Here is a 21,960-nt window from a genome sequence, read left to right on the forward strand (position 1 = left end):
AAAAGGAAACACTTGTTTCCATGCCTTCTATACACACTCTCACTTGATGAAGGATCACACGGAAGCATTATTGCAATGTAACTTGGATCTCTTCACCCTTCTTTTTTCTTTTTATTTATAAAAAGAAAACAAAGAAAAAAAATACAGGCAGACAGGATGGAGCCAGGCAAGTAGTTTTATAGATTTATGTGGTTCCTTTTTATTTTTCTTACTTCTTTTCCCTTTTCAGATAAGGAGCTTCTATCTAACTCTTCATGAAGAATTGATGAAGGGTTTAATTGATGGTGGAAACTCAGGTACAGTGACTTCGTGTGAAGTTGATACCTGAGATTCGTTAGATAATTTGACTAAGTTAACTAAATTTTCTCATATATTAACTTCACGTGAAGTCGACTTTAACTGAGTTTTCACTTTAATTGATGATAGGTAGATATTAGCTTATCCTAATTTATACGTGTATTATATATATTATTGTGGCAATAATGATAAATGGATAATCAGTCTTCAATTCTAATGTTTGTTTCGCCGGCCTGAGCATAAATTTTCTTGATCCCTTAGCTTTTTCATTCATTGTATTGTTTTAATTATTAAGAACCCAAAATGCCTAACTGGCTAGCTAGTGAGTTTAATTTAATCTAGATGAATAATTGAAGGTAGGTTAAGTTATGTCTAATTTGTGATTAGTTGGATGTTAGTAGTGTTTGATAGATTGTGGCAGCAAACTTTTGGTGATGATGAGGGTCCACTGAAATGAAACAACATTGTGAAATTCAATTCCGTAGTAATGTGTAGGTCATGGTTTTGAAAGTAATATTAATGAAGACATTACAATACCATTCTTATACCATCAAACACGGAGCATCTCACTGTTCCCTAAGGTTTCCTTCATTTTTTACTACAACAATATATAGTTCATGATTAACCTTCACAAATACTATTGTCATGTTTGTTACCTGCTAATATTTCAATACTTTTCCCTTAATTAACAATAACAATAAACTGTTTGTTAGTTTCTAATCCTAATAATGTAGGTAAAACGTACAGAAGTTGATTTTACAATTTGTATTGGAACTGAAAGGACTTCATTAAGTGTTTGTTTGGGGTTATTATCTTTATAAACAAAAAATTTAATGAAAAAAGATTTTTTTTTTATATTTTAGTGTGTTTGACAAATTTCTAATAGTAATAGTAAAAGTACTAAAAAAATTAATTTTTTTTAAAAAAACTGCAATTTATATTTTTTTAAAAGTTTTTTTTTAAAAAGATTTTTTTATGTAGTAAATAAACAAAAAAGTATTTTTATATTGTTAAATCCAAACATAATTGATAAATAAAAAAGAACTTTTTGCATAAGATATCCAAATATAAAATTACTTTTATTTTTTTATAAAATCTTTAAAAAAAATAATTCAAAAAAAAATATTTTCTTAAAAATTCACCCAAACAACATGTTATATATATAATTTTTGTATACATCATCTATTTTTTAATATTAAAGGTAAATAATGATAAAAAGTGAGAAAAGATTTTTTTTGTCATAAAAAAAAAGGTATAAAAACGATGTGTATATAAAAAAAAATAGTGAAAGAATCTTTTTCTGAATAAATAAATTCCTGGTTAGGCTTCCTGAATCCTGATGTTGTACAAATAGTGGTACATTTGCCAAGATTTATGTTGAATATGCTTATATTTATAAGAGATTTCATGGGCAGTGTGAAATCTGATCCCTTATATTATGACTTGAGCTTGGCCTATTCTCATACCGCAGAATAATAGAATACTCTATCACAAAACCTCTCGGCGGGTACATAAATAATGATGAATGTAAAATTAATAAATAATACATACTTAAATTAATCTTTAATTTTTAAAAATCTAAATTGGATATTTTACTTTTTAATATATTTTTATTATATTAGAAATATCCTATTGGATAGATTATTCGTTAAAAAATTTTAATATGTGTATTAGACAAATTAAATAAATTTATAACAAATTTAAATATAAAATGAGTATAAAAATTATAAAAAATATAGATAGACAATAAAAATACTAAATAATGTGAACAATGGATACATCGAATGTTTAATTCACTAGGTGTGCGAATAATTATCCTAATATTAAGATTTAGGTGGATAATTTGATGTGCAGTGTATTTTTATTTTATTAGGTCAATTTTAAAGCCTATTATTTATATTCACTACAACAATATAGATTATTTTTTAGGGTTATAATGTGTAAAAGAAAATTAAAATTTGTCAAAAAAATAAATTTTGACACTATTTTAACTATGAAAATATGTTAATAAAAGTTTTGTCAAAAATAGTAGTTTTAACATATAAGCGATTGTGAAAAAAAATTAAATCTTATTTTGATAAATATTAGCTGTCAAAAATAATTTGTTAGAAAATTTTGAGAATATATTTTCTGTGATATTTATTAATTGTCAAAAATACTATTTATTTTGACACTTATTGACTATAAAATATTCTCAACAAAAAATTTTAACAAAGAATGAGATGTGTTCTTGAAACTAAAGAATAAATTGAGATTTTGAAGATAAAGAATGAGTAGTATAATCCTAAATTGAGAGCAGTGTGATGTCAAAATTAACAGAGCCCAAAGAAAAAAAAATAGTAGAGTAAATTGAAAACAAATGAGTGTCAAAATTGAGGAGTAATTTTTTACGGTCAAATTTTTTCGTCAAGAAAATATAGAAAATTTGACATTTGTGATATTTGTCAAAAATATATATTAATTTTGACATTTAATTATAGTGTTAAAAAATAAAGTGTTAAAATAACTCTATTTTCTTATAGTGTTATTTATAAAAATTATTGTCTACCTAAATTCTAAAAATTATTATTATAAGACTAATTTATTTAAAAATCTTATAAGATAATAAAAATTTGGTATTCACTAAAAATTAAAGCATCAATTGAATAATAAGTAGAATTTAAAAATTAAAATGAAACACCTATTTGATATTACCAAAAATAATTTTCTTCCTGCTGGAGTTCTATATCCAAAATTTATCTGATCTGTACGTATACACCTTTTCTCTTTCTCCCAACGACTAAAATAATGTATATATAGGATTTGGTTTTATAATATACGCCTATGTATATGGTAGGCTAAAATTAACCATCAAAATTAATTTATAATGGTAGAAATTTAAGTGAAGTTAATTTTAAGTGAAGTTGATATATAAAAATGTTAGATAAAAATTTAATTAAATCAGTCAAATTATTTAATAATTTTTAAATATTAACTTCACGTAAAATTAACTACACTTGAATTTCAATCATTATTAATATAAAATATATATTAAAATATAAATATATATTAAAAATAAATTAAATTATACATATATTTATACTTAAATAATAAATAATTTTGATATACGAATAATATGTATGTATAACATAATAGTCAACCATTACGGCAACTCTCTCTTTGAATACTGTATGATGGTTTTCGAGATAAGTGCTTTATTTATCAAAGAAAAAAAAAATAAAATGAAAGCATAGGAATAAATTCTTATGAAACTTTAGGTTATAATGTGATCGAACCAGTCCCTCACTCAGAGATGTTGCACTCGAGTTATTAGCTACCAAATAGAATTCATTATTATTTCATAAGTAATAATCTTAATACACAACAAACCCATTGTCTAAATATTAAATGTTTGAAAATAATATTTAAGACTGTATATACATAGTTGACAAGAAGTCAACATAATATGAAGCATTTTGTTTGGACACTGAAACATACATGACATGGGACGAGGGATGAGGTGCTGCTGGTTTTATTGCCTATAATTTTCAAGCATTTTCTTTTCGAATTTGAATCCTGGCCTAGCTATATGATTAATTATTTGACTGACAATGAAGGCTCCCAATTTTTCTTTACCAAGTCAAAAAAGTGATACCCCAAGCATAGAAGGTTAGTGAGCCTTCTTTTGTCGCTTTTTAATATGGTTTCATGTTGAGTGTGGCAACAACAGCCTTTTGACCTACTACCATATGATTCATATTATTATTATAAACCAAATGGGCTAACTCATTAATTAGTTCAACTAATTATCCCTTTAGGTTTGATTCAAAGTTATTATATGCTTAGCATACTTAAGAGAGTTAAGAGTTATCTTCTTAGCTCATGCTATAAGTAATGCAACATCATACTATACGCAATATATGCACTTGAAATTGCAAGGTGACGCACAAAACCATTAAGTATTAGTAGTAGTAGCAGTCCATGACACTATGATAAGTGCCATGGAACCATTGCTTAATGACAGAGGAGTCATGTTTTATTTTCTCTCCTTGATTTCAGTGACCAAATGATATGATATGATGTCCTGTGTCCCCAACCCACAAGCAATAGTTTTGTCATGGCATTTTCAACGAGTTATTAAACCTTGTCCCATTTAGCAATTGTCTTTCTCATCATATTGAATGAACGAGGCTCCACTGCACCATCATCACTACAAGAAAAAACAGCAATCTTAACATAAATGAGCCTCCACTGCATCATTATGTATCATTGGTCTATTGAGTTTAATACAGTAGTAATTCATGTTTAACATACATACAATTAATAAGTATTTGTTTATCTAGAAAAGAGGGGTTGGCGACAGCTATATTGTCCTCTATCAAACAGCTGATTCTTCACGACGACGCAGAGCCATAGCCACTGATTCTTCGCCAAGCATTAACTACTTGTTGTCTTTTTTAATAGTAAAAAAACGTAAGGAAAGGGAACTGAATTAGCCTACTTGATGCTATTGTTAATTCTCATTTTCCTCTGGCTTTGAGCATTATATGGTTGGTGCACGTGGGAAATTGCAATGCTTGTAGAACGTTAATACATGGGTGGTTAGATTAGTTTTCGAATCATTCTTTAGTAAGTAGTGGATCATTTACTTGAAGTCTTCTAAAATAATGATATTGGTTACTACTATATTGGCTAAGCGGAATAAGTCCAATTTTGAAAATTAAGGCCTTAAATGTTCTTATGCTTTGTCACTGTTCTCATTTGGTGGTCATATCTCCTCCTACAGTAAAAAGAAGAATTTGTTCTCTGTTGGAGTTGATTTAACCAAACATGGTTGACGATGTTTGTCCATTATTCTCATTTTTTACAGCCCCTAATTGGTGATGGCAGGGGGCGTATCATAGCTGGTTGCTAAGTGCAATGCACTAGCTAGAAAACGATTCTTCTTCTAGAAATATGCCTCCTGCTTCAAAAAGAACTTTGAAAAGTGATCATTGAACACACTGCGTGCTCCCAAAAGACAACCCCTCACCGTTCACCGCCATCATCTACATGCATTAACTAGTAAAATAAGACCGATAATAATCATTGACTCTATTCAACTCAGAATTTGATCATTCTGTTCTCACTTCTCAACATGCCGCAACACATTTTCAACCCTGTGCGATTCTTGCTACTGGTTTTACTATGCTCAAGTCGTTTGACTCAAGGGATGTCGTTTTCACTTTCTCTCACAAGAGGCACCCAGATTTTGCAGCAAGTGAAGAACACTGAGCTTCAAGACCAAAACGACAGCCTCAAAAACTGGTCACTCGACGCACACAGCACTAGTCCTTGTAACTGGACCGGCATTACCTGTGACGCACGGAACCAATCGGTTCTCTCCATCGACCTCTCCGAAACCGGCGTCTCCGGCTCTTTCCCATCCGGTTTTTGCCGCATTCAGACTCTCCAAACCCTCAACCTCGCTTCCAACTTTCTAGGCGGCGCCATCTCCTCTGAATCACTCTCTCTGTGTTCCCACCTCCGCCTTTTGAACCTCTCTGACAACCTCTTCGTCGGACCTCTGCCGGAATTCTCGCTGGAATTTTCTCAACTAACAGAACTCGACCTCTCAAAGAACAACTTCAGCGGCGAAATTCCGGCCAGTTTCGGCCGGTTCCCGAACGTGAACGTGCTCGTTCTATCAGGGAACCTTCTCAATGGAACCATTCCTCCATTCTTGGGGAACCTCAGTGCGCTAGTTCATCTTGAACTCGCGTATAACCCATTGAAACCAGGATCATTACCTTCACAAATAGGAAACCTCTCTAACCTGGAAATTCTGTTCCTCGCACAAAATAACCTCATAGGTGAAATACCAGACTCCATTGGAAACCTCATGAAGCTCAAGAACTTGGATTTGTCTCAGAACTCATTGTCAGGTAAGATCCCAAGCAGCATTTCAAGATTGAAGAGTGTGAAGCAAATAGAGCTATTCTATAACCAGCTTTCTGGCGAAGTTCCACGTGGCGTAGGAAACCTCACAAGTTTGGTTCGTTTGGACCTCTCTCAGAACGCTCTCACGGGAACACTGCCAGATTCAGTTGCTGCATTGCGCCTTAATTCTCTTAACTTGAACGACAACCTTCTCAGTGGAGAAATCCCTATTAGTCTATCTTCGAACCCTAAGTTGCAGCAATTGAAGCTCTTCAACAACAGTTTCACCGGGAAACTACCGGAAGATCTCGGAAGATACTCTGAGTTAGAGGAATTCGATGTCTCAACCAATGATTTCGCCGGTGAATTGCCCAAGTACCTTTGCCAAGGGAACAAGCTTCAGCGTTTCCTCACTTTCACGAATCGGTTTTCCGGAACTATTCCTGATCAATACGGAGACTGTGATTCTCTTGAATATGTCAGAATCGAGAACAACCAGTTCTCCGGTCAAGTACCACCGAAGTTCTGGAGCCTCCCGAAGCTTCAGCTTCTTCAAATGGATAACAACAGGTTTGAAGGTTCTGTCTCTTCTTCTGTATCCAGCGCCAGGGGAATCACTGTTCTTCTTTTATCCGGTAACAGCTTCTCAGGGAATATTCCGAGGGAATTTTGCGAACTCGATCAGCTTGTGAAGATTGACATCAGCAAGAACAGGTTTTCCGGCGAAGTTCCCGGTTGCATAACAGGGTTGAAAAGGTTGCAGAAGCTTAGGATGCAGAATAACGCGTTCTCCGGTGATATTCCCGGTAATGTGAGCTCATGGACCGAGTTGACTGAGTTGAACTTGTCTCATAACCAGTTCTCCGGTTCGATCCCGCCAAAACTCGGTGACTTGCCGCAGTTGACTTACCTTGATCTCGCCGGAAACTTGCTGACAGGTGAGATTCCGGTGGAGCTGACGAAACTCACACTCAATCAATTCAATATATCTGACAACAAATTGTACGGAGAAGTTCCTTCAGGTTTCAACCACCAAGTTTACTTGTCAGGTCTAATGGGAAACCCTGGTCTCTGTAGCTCAGTTATTAAAGAGCTTTCTCCTTGTTCCAAACGCAGACCCTTTTCCATCATTGCTATACTTGCTTTATCTGCAAGTGTAGTGCTCCTTCTGCTGTCTTTGTTCTGTTTCTTGAAGAAAACAAAGTCAATTCATTTTGGTGCCAAGTCCAAGCGTTCATTCAAGACAACAACTTTCCAACGGGTTGCTTTCAACGAAGAAGATATATTTCCCTTGTTAACTGATGAGAATGTGATTGCTTCTGGAAGTTCCGGTCGGGTCTACAGAGTGAACCTTGCCAAGACGGGTCAGAAAGTGGCGGTGAAGAAGCTTTGGGGAGGAGGAAGACAAGAGCCAGACACGGAGACTGAATTGGTGTTCAGATCGGAGATTGAGACCTTGGGGATGATCCGGCATGCTAACATTGTGAAGCTGTTGTTCAGTTGCAGTGGTGATGATTTCAGGATATTGGCGTATGAATACATGGAGAATGGAAGTTTGGGTGATGTTTTGCATGGGGAAAAGTGTGGTGAGTTGTTGGATTGGAACAAGAGGTTTGAAATTGCTGTGGGTGCGGCTATGGGGTTGGCTTATTTGCACCATGATTGTGTGCCTGCTATAGTTCATAGGGATGTGAAGAGCAATAACATATTGCTTGATCATGAGTTTAGGCCTCGTGTAGCGGATTTTGGGCTTGCTAAGACCTTGCAGCGTGAGGCTGGTGAGGGAGGTGCTGGTGCCGGTGCCATGTCCAGGGTTGCTGGATCATATGGTTACATTGCCCCGGGTAAGTTCTTTGGAAGATTTTGGGGTATTATTCAAATTGATCACCACATATGTAGACTTTTTTGTTTTCATAGTCCATACTCTTAATTGATAAACACAAAAGCTAGTTACAAGCTAAAACCTGTCATTGTCTAGGTGTTAGAACTTAGAATTTTGTAGTAGCATTTGCATTTAGAATTCAGATAATAACCAAAAAAAGAGGCTTTATTATTTGGTGCATAAGTTTTCAGTGTAGTGTATATTGGGGACATTGATTCAAGAGAACCAATAAATGAGATCACCATTCAAGGGAAAGTAATGACCACCATGAATCATGATAAGTTGCTAGCAGCTTAGTTTAGACTATTGGGATGTGTCAATTTGAGTTAAGGTTCAAGTTATTTGTTTTGGGAAGATTTATTGCTAATATCTACCTAATTGATCCACTTGCAGAGTATGCTTATACACTCAAAGTAACTGAAAAGAGTGATGTCTACAGTTTTGGTGTGGTTTTGATGGAACTGATCACGGGCAAGAGGCCAAATGACCCTTCTTTTGGTGAGAACAAGGACATAGTGAGATGGGTCACTGAGACTTCTTTGCTATCATCTGTTGAAGGAGAAAATGGCAGTTTTGAGGGTGGTCACGATCATATTGATATTATCGCTAAGATTGTGGACCCAAGATTGAACCCAGCAACTTGTGATTATGAAGAGTTTGAGAAAGTTCTAAATGTGGCCCTACTTTGCACCTCAGTGTTTCCCATTAACAGACCCTCAATGAGAAGGGTGGTTGAATTGCTCAAGGACCATAAGCTGCCTTGTCCCAAGTTATGATAATACACTCTCAAGTTTCCAAAAGGACACAAAATTTGAAGTGCACAAGTGGGAGGCAGTAGGCAGCAGGCACTATGTACTAGACACCAAATCAAAGCGATTGTTGGCTCTTTTTTGCAGGTGAAATTACATACAGTAAACTCTGACATACTAATTATTAATTATTGAGTAATTGAATAGTTATTATGAGTGATTATTGGGACTTAATTGCTGGTTAATCTCCATCGTATATTTTATTCTCTTTAGTGATTTTTGTCTGATATAGGCAAAGCTACAGGCAGTAAGAAACACTGTCCTGCACGGTGCCACATGTACATTTTATATCCCTAGCTGTTAAAAGTGTTGTATTCAAGATTAATACTAGAGATTGGATAGTAGCAGGAATCGTTGTTCTTCCTTATATGAAAACTTAGGCTAAAGTTACCGAGGTACAGTGGAATTCTGTTCTTTTACCTTTACTCTTGCTTGGTTTTCAAGAATTTTGTGTAGAAATCTAGTTCAGGGATTAAGGTATATATACTTTCTGCAGCAGTCTAGTTCATGTATGACATACTTGCATTCTCTTCATAGGTCAAACCTTAAATGTTAACAACTTGCCCTGGCATGTTTCCTTTTCGGCTTTAAACAACACTCCACCCTAGTAGGAAAAACAAAATTTTCTGCCTGTCTTGTAATTATTTTTCCTCTTTGTAGATATTAGATAATTATTTGTCAGAAAATTTAAGTTTTTATAGACGTCATTAAAATAATTTCTCATTTATCTTTTCATATTTAAAATTCAATAGTACCTAAGACTGCGTTTGTTTCTAAAAACAGGACAAGATACTGAAAACAAGATATAAAGAACAGATACACAAAATTTTGTGTTCTTGTATAATATTTGCTGTTAAACTAGAACAAATTATGAAAATATTTTTTTTATTCAAAAATTTTGAAATGAAAAATATAATAATAAAAAATTAACAAGAATAATGAAAAAAAATATAAAAAATAAGTTGTGTCTCTTATTAGTGTCTCGGTGTTCTTTCTGTCAGGATAGACACAAAATACACTAATTTAATATCACTGGACACATTATCTCTGTCCATGTCTCTTTTGTCAAACACGATTTTGTGTCTCTTTGTCCCTGTCTCAATGTCCTGTCTCTGTAAACAAATGCAGCTTAAATATTTTTTAGAGGAGTACAATTTACTAAAATATATACCACTGTAGCTATTAGGTGTGACAATAGGTAAGATAGGATAGGATTTGAATCCAACCCTAATTTTACCTGCGGTTGAGATTTTTATATAAATTCAACTCTACTTTATCGCAGGTTGAGAATATCCCAATCCTAACTCTATTAATTCTTAATTGGCAGTTACCCGACCCTACCAAAGATGCAACATTATTATATAATTTGATAATAATTTAAAATAGAACTCACTTTTATGTAAAAAAAATGTATTAAATTATCAATTAATGATCTTCTCTCAGTGACTAAGGATCTTTTGCATTTAGCGAAAGATTTTTGATTCAACATCCACTTAAAATATATTTTTATATAAGTATATATACATATATAGGATATGGATTGGTCGGGTAGGGTTGAGGCTCAACCCGCACCCTACCCAATCCGCACGAAAACCTTACTCGGACCCTACCCTACCCACTATGGATCGGATTGACAATCTTACCCGATCGGATTGGATCGAATTGGTTACCTGCGGGTAGGGTGCATGTTGCCATCCCTAATGACCATAACTACCCATATCAACTTTGCTTGGTTTGGTAAAGTTTTTTGAAGAGGTACTTGTATTTTTTGAAAGCTCAAGCTCCTTATTTTATATTTGGTAAATCACAAAGACCATGTACTTGTGTTTGTAGTTTTAAAAGATCGAGTTGCTTTTGAAAGCACCTAAGATAGAGTTGTTCAAATTTAGCTTGTACTTTTCAAAATTTAAAAGTTTAATATAACCTCATATGTTAACTAATTTTTAAATTTAATGCTTACATTCATGTCTATTATAGTATTTTTAAATTTTAAAGGCTATTTTATCAAACGCAATTGATGTTGCTTGTGTTTATTAACTAAGACCCAATTTGAATAAACAACTTAAATAAGTTCTTTTGGAAAAAGAGCTTAAAGTATAAGGACTTTTATTAATAGCAGCTTATAAATAAGTTATTTTGTATTTAAATTTTTTGTTATAGAAATACTTATTTTAAAGTTGTAGTGTTTGGATAAATAACTCAAAAAATATAATATTTTTTTATACAAAAAAATTGAAAATTAAAATAACGATGATAACCAATATTTTTCAATATTAAATGTTGATTTTACATAACCTAATCACTAAGATTACAATTGTTTAGGCAATTGATTTTTTATTTGCTCTCTTATTAGTTCTATTTTTTAAACAATTAGTTCTTGTCACATAATATCAATAGAAATTGATTCTTCTATTTCACCTTCACCCATAATGGTGTTCTTATATCGCTTTTTAATTTACATATGGAACCATCGAAGGTGTAGTGCGCTAATATGGGGGAGAGGAGTGCTATACAGAATGGTGGTGTCAGGGGGAACAACTCGGACCCTCCGAGTGCGAGTCACAAGACGCACGGTCCGAGTAGCGTGTAATCCGTTGAGGCAAGTGCCCAACTCGGACCCTCCGAGTTGCATAACGTTACGGACCGTCCGATTTCTACTCAAACCAATCGCACGGTCCGAGTTCACTCATGCACTGAACACGCGTCGCTCTCTGGTTTATCCCCGAACGGTGCCCTTTTTTGAAGAAACAAACAACTTTAACCCTCTCTCATCATCCAAAAACCAAAGCCATCACTCACACTTCACTCTCACACCTTCTTCTTCCTTTCTGAAGCTGAGCTTTGCATGGTAGAGGAGAAGAAATAATGCCCAAAAAATATAAAGTTAAAGATGTTGATCGATCTGAGTTTTATATTATTCATTATTTCAGTGATCCTGATTATGTAAGTTTTTTTTAATTATTTTTAAATTTTAAAATTTTTTTTATATTTATAATTATTAATATTAAGAATTTAATTATTATGGTTGTTGTTAGAAATGCAGTTGAAAAATATAAAAATAGATGGATTATGACTAATTTTTCAATATTTGTTAAATTTTTCTAGATTTTTTTTTACAGATTTTTAATAAAAAATATTATTATTAATAAGAAAACATTATCATTATTATTGATGGAGAGCTTTCGGTAGTAATAAAAAAAGAAGTAAATAGATCTCTTATTCAGTAGAGAATGTTATTTTTTTAATTTTTTATAAATTTTGAGTATAATTATTTGTTAGTTAATCATATTTAAATGTTTATTTAAAAAAGAAACTATAACTATTATCGAAGAATTTAAATGTTAATGTTATTGTTATTGTTATTGTGAGTGAGAAAGTGTTAATGTTGAATGATTAATAGAATCATTTTAATTAAGCCATGCTAGATTTTTTATTATGATAATGTTTGTAGTTTTTAGAATATGAATGTTAATATTTTGTAGAATATGAATGATGGCATACAATGATTGTTAATATTTTTTATTATTGAGGAGAAAATGTTTAACAAATGTGTAAGTAGTATTAGATACTATTTAAGATGTTGTAATATTGTTGAGAATTTTCATTAAGAATAAATGTATTGGTAATGAATTTTATTTGTAATTATGAATAATTTTAAGGATTAATTAAATAATTTTAGAAGTTAAAAGAATTAGTTATATAATGAATTAGTGAAATGATTGATGATGGTAAGTTAGTAATTGATAATTATATGACTAGTAATTTGTTATGTTTTTTTGTAGAAATTAAGAATGTTGACATGTAACCACCCAGTTCCTCCGAATCGGTACAACGATAGGGTGGAGGAGCATTTACGAATTACCGGGTTCTATCATGTGTCTCAGATTGGGATAGTTCAGTGTCAGAAAGCATTGGTAAATGTTCTAATCGAATGTTGGCACCCAGACACACATACGTTTCACTTTCCCATTGGTGAATGTTCCATGACTCTTGAAGACGTGGCTCTAATATTTGGTCTTCCCACAGATGGTCTTCCAGTGACAAGGATGATAATGAGTAGTTTTGAAGCCATGGAGGTGGAGTGTTTGCTTCAATTTGGGGTTGCACCTTGTAAGGAGGACTGTAGATCAAATTTTCTACCCTTGCTTCGTGATTTTGTCAATATTGGACAGTTTAGTTGGGGTTCGGCCTGCCTAGCACACCTTTACAGGGCGTTATGCAGGGCATCTCGTTATAACTGTAAGAAAATAGATGGTCCACTAACACTTCTGCTCGGCTGGGCTTGGATCCGATTGCCCTATCTATCGCCGCTTCCTAGAGAACCCCGCAGTTTTCCACTAGCAAACAGGTAATATTATGTTACAATGCATCCGTTTCTTGATATTTAAGATTCAGTTGAGCTAATTGAGGACATCGTATTAGGTGGCGTAACTGGGAGCGAGGTGACCGACGATATAGATATCTAAAGCTAGCTCACTTCAGGAAGGCTTTGATGAACTTCAGGAAGGCCAGGTGTGTTTTAATTAAAGAAGTATTAGTTTTGGGAATATTGGGCTTTGACAAAACTATCAGTCATTGTTATTGTTATTTGAATTGTGGGTTGTAATCATGAGTTTCCTTTATTTTTCCAGTTTGTCTGGGTTGCCTATGTTGTGGATCGTATGGATCCGAACATAATTCCTGCTGAAATCTACTTGCAATCGGTTGTCTGGAGTGCTACAGTTTCATTGGTGTCGTTTGAATGTATCGAGTGGCATGCCACCGATAGGGTCAAGCGACAGTTCGGTCTCGTTCAGGGAGTACCTACTCAGGAACAGAGTTTGGATAAGGCGCATGGAGAGATTCTGACTGGACCTAAAAATCTTAACTGGGTAACGACACCGACTCATTCAATTTGGGTGATGCATTGGACAAACAGGTATCACTACGTTCTTTCTGAGCTTCACATGCCTTCACAGCATCCGTTGGATACTTACATGAACTGGTACCGATCAAAATATGGGGACCGCTTAGCCTTGTCGAATCTTGTGGGTGAAGAGAATGATGAAGGTAACTAGGTTCTGGATGTGGGCAATGAGGATATGGATGAGGGTAATCAAGATACCGATGAGGGTAGTCAGGATATGGATGAGAACAATGAAGATACAATCGAAGGCTACGTACGATCGCCAATCCAGTCGCTGGTTGGCACAACATGCGAACACATGTCTGCAGGGAATCCGGTCCACCTGGAACTCACCACAGTCACATCGAAGGCTACGTAGATCAACTGCAAACTCCAGTCCACTTGGCATCTCACGAACCTCAAAGACCTCATTCTGGCGGTCAAAACAACTAACTTGGATGTTTCCTGATGCAAGTTGGTTTGCATGCAACTTCGATGTCACTATCTCAGAAAACGCATGGCCAGCATTGATCCGGGCTTCCGCCTCCGCTCTTTTACGGGTGAACAACTCATTTAGCCTGTAAAATGTTGCCTTCACAAGAGCAGTAATGGGAAGATTGCGTGCACCCTTCAAAACTGAGTTGATGCACTCCACAAGATTCGTCGTCATGTGACCCCATCGGTACCCGCCATCAAAGGCCAATGCGTACTGTTCGCAAGGAATTCGGTTTAACTAGTTTATATATGCCTCGCCGCGGTTCCTTAACCGCTGGTAACGCACTTCGTACTCCCGCACCGTCCTGGAATATCCTAGCAGATCAAAGCATATAGAAAGCAAAGTAATTGAGTTCAATAGATTTATTTAAGGCAAATCTATAAATAATTTGATTAAATTTAGTAAATGTTTACCGATGTTAACGACCAATTTTTGGAGGTGCGGTGCCTTGAACTTTCTCAGAAAATTCGACTCTATATGCCTGATGCAAAACATATGAAAAGCTCTAGGAGGTGACCAAGCTCCGTTACTACGTTCCACAGCTGCATTGATGGACTCGTGCCTATCAGATATTAGACCCACTCCATCCCGAGTAACAACATGTTGATAGAGGTTACTCAGGAAAAAATGTCATGCCTCAGAAGTCTCTCCCTCAACAATAGCAAACGCAATCGAAACGATATTGTTGTTGCCATCCTGTGAAACTGCCACAAGCAGACAACCCTTATACTTTCCGTACAAGTGAGTCCCATCCACCTGGACAATTGGCTTACAATGTCTGAATGCCCTAATACAAGGGTAATAACTCCAAAATACGATGCAGTACCCGAATATCACCCACCAAGTCATCGCCTTGATATGCAGGCATAGTCTCAAAATGGACAACAGCTGATGGCTCCTTGTGATACATGGCCTCAAACCATATAGGCAACGCTTCATACGATGCTTCCCAACCTCCAAATATTTTTTCTACTGCCCTCTGCTTAGCCAACCATGCTTTCCGATAACTGACGGTGTAGTTGAATTTCGATTGCTCTTTTGCTATAACCGATTTTACCTTTAAGGAGGGGTCAGCTTCAACAAGTGGCTTTATTGCTTCTGCAATTGTGATAGAGTCCAGCTTCAAATGATCCTGTGAAATGGTGGCTGTGGTACAGGTGTGGCTACCATTATACCTCCTTATAACCCAACAGTACTTCCTGCTGATCAAGCTAACCCTGATAAGCCAATCACACCCAGACCCATACTGTGTACACTTGGCATAAAATGTCAACGGCTCAGACTCATATACCCGGTAGTCTACGCTTCGTCGTATGGTATACTCTTTTACCGCCTTAATAACAGCTTCTCTAGAACTGAACTCCATCCCAACGGCAAATTCACCATCTGCGACGATAGGAATTTTTGCTGGGACAAACGCCATAAGATAAATTTCATTAATACGTAGATATTTCAAAACCGATTCTAAAGGTAAATCAAATTTTACTGCATCTAGTATGCTATAAATCAAAACCTTCAACATGTTATGATGTCACGCTAAACAAAATAAGCACATCAGCAGCAAATGTAAAAAACCAGACCGGACCGACCGGATCGACCGAGAAACCAACCGAACCGCACCGGTCCTGTCCGGTTCATGGCATTTGAACCGTACAATAGATCGAACATGTGCACATAATAATTACAAACTCATGCAACTTGCTACAACCATATCGTAGACAACTTAAATATTATTTCCTAATAAACACTTGAAGCATATAAAAGAAAATAAAAACTCCTTAACGGGTCGAGGACCGATTAGATCTTGACAACTACGACACATAACACATGATTAAATAATGCTAAAAAAGGGTAAATTAGTAATAACTCAATCAATGTCTAACTAAAAAAACACTTCTACCACGATTACGTACCTGCAGTCATATATTCCGGAAATTCCGGAACATGCATGGCTTCCAAGTCTAAAACTCTCATGAATGATGGCTCCTCAAACGGCACTTCGTTTGCGAGTGCATTTGCCACTTCTGTCACATCTGGCTTCATGGTTCTGTCACCTTGATCTTCATCACCATCTAGAACAACAAATTCATAGTTGCTTTCGAACTCTTCTTCACTGTCACTATAATAATCTTCCTGTAGAATATTCCGGTCAGCCTCAGATTGTTCAAACTCAACATACAACTCGATGAACGAAATCTGAGACCGGTTTTTAATATACATTGAAAACATCTCCTGCATGCTCACTTCGTTCGTCACATATTTGGTTTGATACTGTACGAATCCACCAAACACCGGAAGGGGTTATCTGTATAGAATACATGATATCTTTCTTGCCCTCTCAGAACCAATTTTTTCACAGATTACTCCTTTGAGCTCCTCAAATGAGATAATAAAAGGAATAACAACATCTACTGCGTTTTCACAAATAAATTTTACTCCTTCAGCCGTTTCTAACAAAATCTGACCAAAATAAAATATTTTTAGCAATACTCTATCACTCATTTTTTTCACAAAAGAAGCATAACCTTAGTCTTAGATACTACCTTATCAAAATCAAAACTGAAAAAAAGAGAGAGTTTTTTAAGAAGAAGGAAGACGCAGCCGTTCAAGAAGAAGAAGGAAAACGGAGCTAATGTCCCACCACTTCACTTCACCCTTTTATATCACCAACTTTAAGGAACTCGAACCCTACGACTAGGTTAACTTCAACCAAAAGAAAAAAAAATTAAAAGCTTGAATTCAGACCATCCGATTTCTTCCAAACCGTTCCACAAAACGGAGGGTTCGAGTTGAATGATCTCCAATTCAGACTCTCAGCTAAGAACTCGGACCATGCGATTTGCGTTCGCATTCCTTAGTTGTGAATTCATTCGGTCCGAATTCTTCTACTCGAATTTCTATCTCATTACCAAACAATTCGGATCGTGCGATTTGTTAATAAAAAATATCAACCCAAACAACACGCACGGTCCGAGTTCCTTCATCTCAAACTGATAAAAATCTGTCCCACATATACGTGTAGTCCCCCCTAACTCCATATCCAAGCATAGCACACACATGCCCTCCATAACCATAAAAATGAGCCTTCTTATATGTGGTGAATAGTAATAAAATTTTAATTCATAATAAATTTTAATGGCAATGCCAAAGAAATTATTGTGCAGTTAGTGTTTACTGTTTTATTGTGTATGATATTATAGTAGGTGAAAATAAAAAACAAATATAAGATGTGTGTCAATGTATATTAAGTTGCTGTTTTTTATTTTTTATTTTTACTCCTATTAGCCTTCTCTTTTATTGAGGTCAATACTTGTTATAACTAATTATAAAAATAATAGCAAGTTATATAAAAATAAAATCACACGTGAAAAAAATAAATTAAAAAAAATTAGAAGAAATATATGCAGTAAGTGATTCAGATGGAACATTATTTTAAAATAGTGGTGGAGAGTCATTTAAGCAGATGAATCATTACATAAAAATGATGGTGAAGGACCAATAATTTAAAGAGATGAAATATTGTGTAAAAATGATGGTGAAAATGATGATAAAAGGCCCGTACTTATAACGGATAGAACTTTGCGGAGACTAGTATTTTTAACAAAAATAGAAATATTTTTACAGAGATAATAAAATGAGTCATATATTTTTATTTCTTTAAAATACTGTCAATTGAAAAAAACTTTTTTTTTTAAACAGTATCAAACATGCCTATTATAAATTTTTATAATTCAAAAATTAAAAAAATTCTGCTGTATTTTTTAAATGAATATTAAATATAAATATTATAATTTTTAAATAAAAATTCTACCCAACTAAGTTAGGAAAGATAAACGGAATCTGCCTAAATTATCCCCCGCAACAAATAAAAAGCAATATTTTGGCATTTGCTTGGACTCAGCCTCAAAGCTCCACGTATTAGCATAGGATGAAAATTTAATAATTTCATCTACATGCAGGAGACATCGCGAGCCCCGGTATAAATTAAACAAGAGATTAATTCATAAAGTCACCTACTTACATTTAGAATTTACTTAGTCATGTCCATCAAATCAAGTACGTAACAATAATAATAATCAGTGTGATTCTTTCGAATTGGAGAATCCGCATGTAAACGTGAAGGCATCTTGCTCTTGGTGAGAGTGAGACGCTGCCCGTGAAAATCTACAGCGATCCAACTAAATTTTGACGGCAAAAGTAGCCCAATATAAATAAAGAAAAAACAAATTTTGTTTTAAATCCTTTTAAAGAGATTAAAATAATAATAATAATGATTAAATCTGGACCCCAAACTCTCGTGTTTTGAGTGACACACTTCCGATCCCGCGATATAAAATGAAGGAACGCCATTAGCGGGTAGTTTCCAAACACAGTTTCAGAGAAGCGTCTTAATAAACGCTAACCTCTCCTAGGTGCTCTGCTCCTTCTTCTTCAATCTTCCTTCTCCTCCTTAGATTTCGATACTCTTTCTGCGATTAACCTGAGAAAATGAGAGAGTGCATTTCGATCCACATTGGTCAGGCCGGTATTCAGGTCGGAAATGCTTGCTGGGAGCTCTACTGCCTCGAACACGGCATTCAGGTACTTCCCATCTCAATAGATCTACATTTTTCTACGCCACATTTTAGCGAACGTTTCTCGTATCTTTCCGTTTTGCGTCATTTGATATAGATCATAGATCATAATGTTAACAGCATTTTCTAGTGGCTTTACTTTCACGATATTGCCTGGATCTTGAAGATTACTATCTATTGTGTTGTGTCTCTTCCAAATCTGGATCTATTATTGGTATTGGTAATTCCTGTTTGAAGCTTCCGCTAACTAGGCTTTTATTTATTTATTTTTCTTGTGGATCGCTTAGCCTGATGGCCAGATGCCAGGTGATAAGACCGTTGGGGGAGGTGATGATGCTTTCAACACCTTCTTCAGTGAAACTGGAGCTGGAAAGCATGTACCCCGTGCAGTTTTTGTAGATCTTGAGCCCACTGTCATTGATGAAGTGAGGACTGGCACATATCGTCAACTATTCCATCCTGAGCAACTCATTAGCGGAAAGGAGGACGCGGCAAACAACTTTGCCCGTGGCCACTATACCAGTAATGCCTCAACAGCCTCTGCATTTTGTTCTTTAAATTGTTTTTTACTAATTCGATGATTGTCTTGTTTAAATTCAGTTGGGAAGGAGATAGTTGATCTTTGCTTGGACCGTATCAGAAAGCTTGCAGATAACTGTACTGGTCTGCAAGGTTTTCTGGTGTTCAATGCCGTGGGTGGTGGCACTGGTTCTGGCCTCGGATCCCTTTTGCTGGAGAGGCTTTCAGTGGATTATGGCAAGAAGTCCAAGCTTGGTTTCACTGTCTATCCTTCACCACAGGTTTCAACTTCTGTTGTTGAGCCTTACAACAGTGTCCTCTCTACCCATTCCCTTCTTGAGCACACTGATGTTGCTGTGTTGCTCGACAATGAAGCCATATATGATATTTGCAGGCGCTCCCTTGACATTGACCGACCAACCTACACTAACCTCAATCGCCTTGTCTCTCAAGTACTTTCTTCACCTCTTATTGTTACATATGTTTAAATACAATTCTGATTTATCAATTTATTGCATGATATCATGTTCATCATAATATCTTCAGGTGATTTCATCGCTGACAGCCTCTCTGCGGTTTGATGGTGCGCTGAACGTTGATGTCACCGAGTTCCAAACTAACTTGGTACCATACCCCAGGATCCACTTCATGCTTTCATCCTATGCACCTGTGATCTCAGCAGAGAAGGCATACCATGAACAACTATCAGTGAATGAAATCACCAACAGCGCATTTGAGCCATCTTCTATGATGGCAAAATGTGATCCACGCCATGGAAAATATATGGCTTGCTGTCTCATGTACAGAGGTGATGTGGTGCCTAAAGATGTCAATGCAGCTGTGGCAACTATTAAGACCAAGCGCACTATTCAGTTTGTTGACTGGTGCCCCACTGGATTCAAGTGCGGAATCAATTATCAACCTCCAACTGTTGTTCCAGGAGGTGATCTTGCCAAGGTGCAGAGGGCTGTTTGCATGATCTCAAACTCCACCAGTGTTGCTGAGGTTTTCTCCCGCATTGACCACAAATTCGACCTTATGTATGCAAAGAGGGCCTTCGTTCACTGGTACGTTGGTGAGGGGATGGAAGAGGGTGAGTTCTCTGAGGCTCGTGAAGATCTTGCTGCCCTTGAGAAGGACTATGAGGAGGTTGGTGCAGAGGCTACAGAAGGTGATGAAGGTGAAGAAGGAGAGGAGTATTGATTTGTAAGTTTGCTCGTGCAGTGTGTAGCTTTGCTTTATTCTATTATGTTTCGTGAATAAGTTATCGTTGCTCTTGTTTGTTTGGTGTTCCCATCGTGGAGATTGCTTTGTTCCAGTACTCAGTTTCAATGTATGTCGTGGCTCTTAGCTAAAATGATTGGGAACTGTACTCTTATGTTTTTAATTAAACAGATAAGAAATCACACAACACGCTGCTGGCGCCTGGCTTTTTTATAATAAATAAATATGAAAAAACTTATTTATCAAAATACGCACCAAACAAAATAATTCCAAGAATACGCATGCCCATTTTAAGAATGGCACCGAGGTGGATTTATACTCCATTTTAACTTTAGCGACCACGAAATGAAGCAGACAACATCAGTAAAATTACAGTTCGCCCTCTTCGCACCTGGCACGCACGAAATGGATCAAAGACTTGGTCTACCCAAATCAGTGGCGGTCTAATCTTCTTAAATGCTGTAAGTTTTGTTTGATTCTGGATTTGAACTGTCGTTCACCAGAATTAATAAATTGTAGTTTTTACGTTCACTTGATAAATTAAAAAGTTAATTACCATTCTACCAATTTTGCCATTCAATCTCATTTACAACAAATAAAAGATACAAAAAAATAATAATCTTAAATTTTTTTCATGGCTATTGACGAACGGATTCTCGCGTGGTCTAGAATTTAAGTTCTCGTTGAAAGTATAGCTTCTAAACCAACAATAATTATTTTGTATAAAAACTTGTTATTCACTAAAGTAAAGCCAATAAAAATAAATTGAAGTATTTAAATCTCGGGTCGTCTCTCAAGGAATTGCAGGGAGGTGTGTTTATTGTTGGTGATGAGAAAAGTATCTTTTTAGGTTTTTGAAAGGTTTAAACAAAGAATGTAAATGACAAGAAAGTAAACTAATGATCATGAAAACCCTTGGCAAAGTATGAGAAATAGACGTCCTATCCTAGTTATCTTTATCAATTGTGATGAGAACTGTTCATTACTCCCGCTTTGTCAACATCTAACAATGAAGGTATGTTAAGTGGATAAATCAATTTGATTTTCTCATGTCCTAGTCAACTCCTAAGGAAAGACTAGAGTTATTGAAAAGCAAATCAATTAGCAACTCACAATTATCAATCAACAAAGGAGTTTAATAATTCAAGAGTCTCTAATTATTCAACCAAAGTCAAAAGATTCAATAACAACAAATGGAGAAGCAAGCAATAAACATGAAATACCTCAAATTACATTAATAAAAGAAATCAAATCTAACATGAGAATTCATAAATAAAAGTAATAGAATAAATAAAAGTAGAAGAGAAAGTAAAGTAAAGGAATATTGAACCTGAATTTGATGAAGAAATAAACATAAAACTAAGAGAGAGGAGACT

The 21,960-nt window shown here is 35.3% G+C and overlaps 3 protein-coding genes across 4 annotated transcripts; all 3 read left to right on the forward strand.

Annotated features, from left to right (window-relative positions):
• Nucleotides 1-4,653: 4,653 nt before the first annotated feature.
• On the forward strand, nt 4,654-9,286 carry LOC112800444 (LRR receptor-like serine/threonine-protein kinase HSL2). Its single transcript, XM_025842725.3, has 2 exons — nt 4,654-8,039; nt 8,471-9,286. The coding sequence occupies exons 1-2, from the start codon at nt 5,414-5,416 to the stop codon at nt 8,851-8,853; spliced, it is 3,009 nt and encodes a 1,002-aa protein (XP_025698510.1). The 5' UTR covers nt 4,654-5,413; the 3' UTR covers nt 8,854-9,286.
• Nucleotides 9,287-12,674: 3,388 nt separating this feature from the next.
• LOC112803182 (serine/threonine-protein phosphatase 7 long form homolog) lies at nt 12,675-14,670 on the forward strand. Its single transcript, XM_072196331.1, has 3 exons — nt 12,675-13,234; nt 13,309-13,398; nt 13,518-14,670. The coding sequence occupies exons 1-3, from the start codon at nt 12,678-12,680 to the stop codon at nt 13,561-13,563; spliced, it is 693 nt and encodes a 230-aa protein (XP_072052432.1). The 5' UTR covers nt 12,675-12,677; the 3' UTR covers nt 13,564-14,670.
• Nucleotides 14,671-18,345: 3,675 nt separating this feature from the next.
• Nucleotides 18,346-20,773, forward strand: LOC112800446 (tubulin alpha-3 chain). Of its 2 annotated transcripts, XM_072196330.1 has the most exons (5): nt 18,346-18,848; nt 19,129-19,363; nt 19,442-19,812; nt 19,907-20,365; nt 20,451-20,773. In XM_072196330.1, the coding sequence occupies exons 1-5, from the start codon at nt 18,756-18,758 to the stop codon at nt 20,568-20,570; spliced, it is 1,278 nt and encodes a 425-aa protein (XP_072052431.1). In that variant the 5' UTR covers nt 18,346-18,755; the 3' UTR covers nt 20,571-20,773. The 2 variants fall into 2 exon arrangements, with proteins under 2 accessions (XP_072052431.1, XP_025698511.1); XM_025842726.2 differs by having other exon boundaries at nt 19,907-20,773.
• Nucleotides 20,774-21,960: the final 1,187 nt, after the last annotated feature.

This window comes from Arachis hypogaea, chromosome 5, assembly GCF_003086295.3.
Source record: "Arachis hypogaea cultivar Tifrunner chromosome 5, arahy.Tifrunner.gnm2.J5K5, whole genome shotgun sequence".
In the NCBI taxonomy this organism is placed as follows: Eukaryota; Viridiplantae; Streptophyta; class Magnoliopsida; order Fabales; family Fabaceae; genus Arachis; species Arachis hypogaea.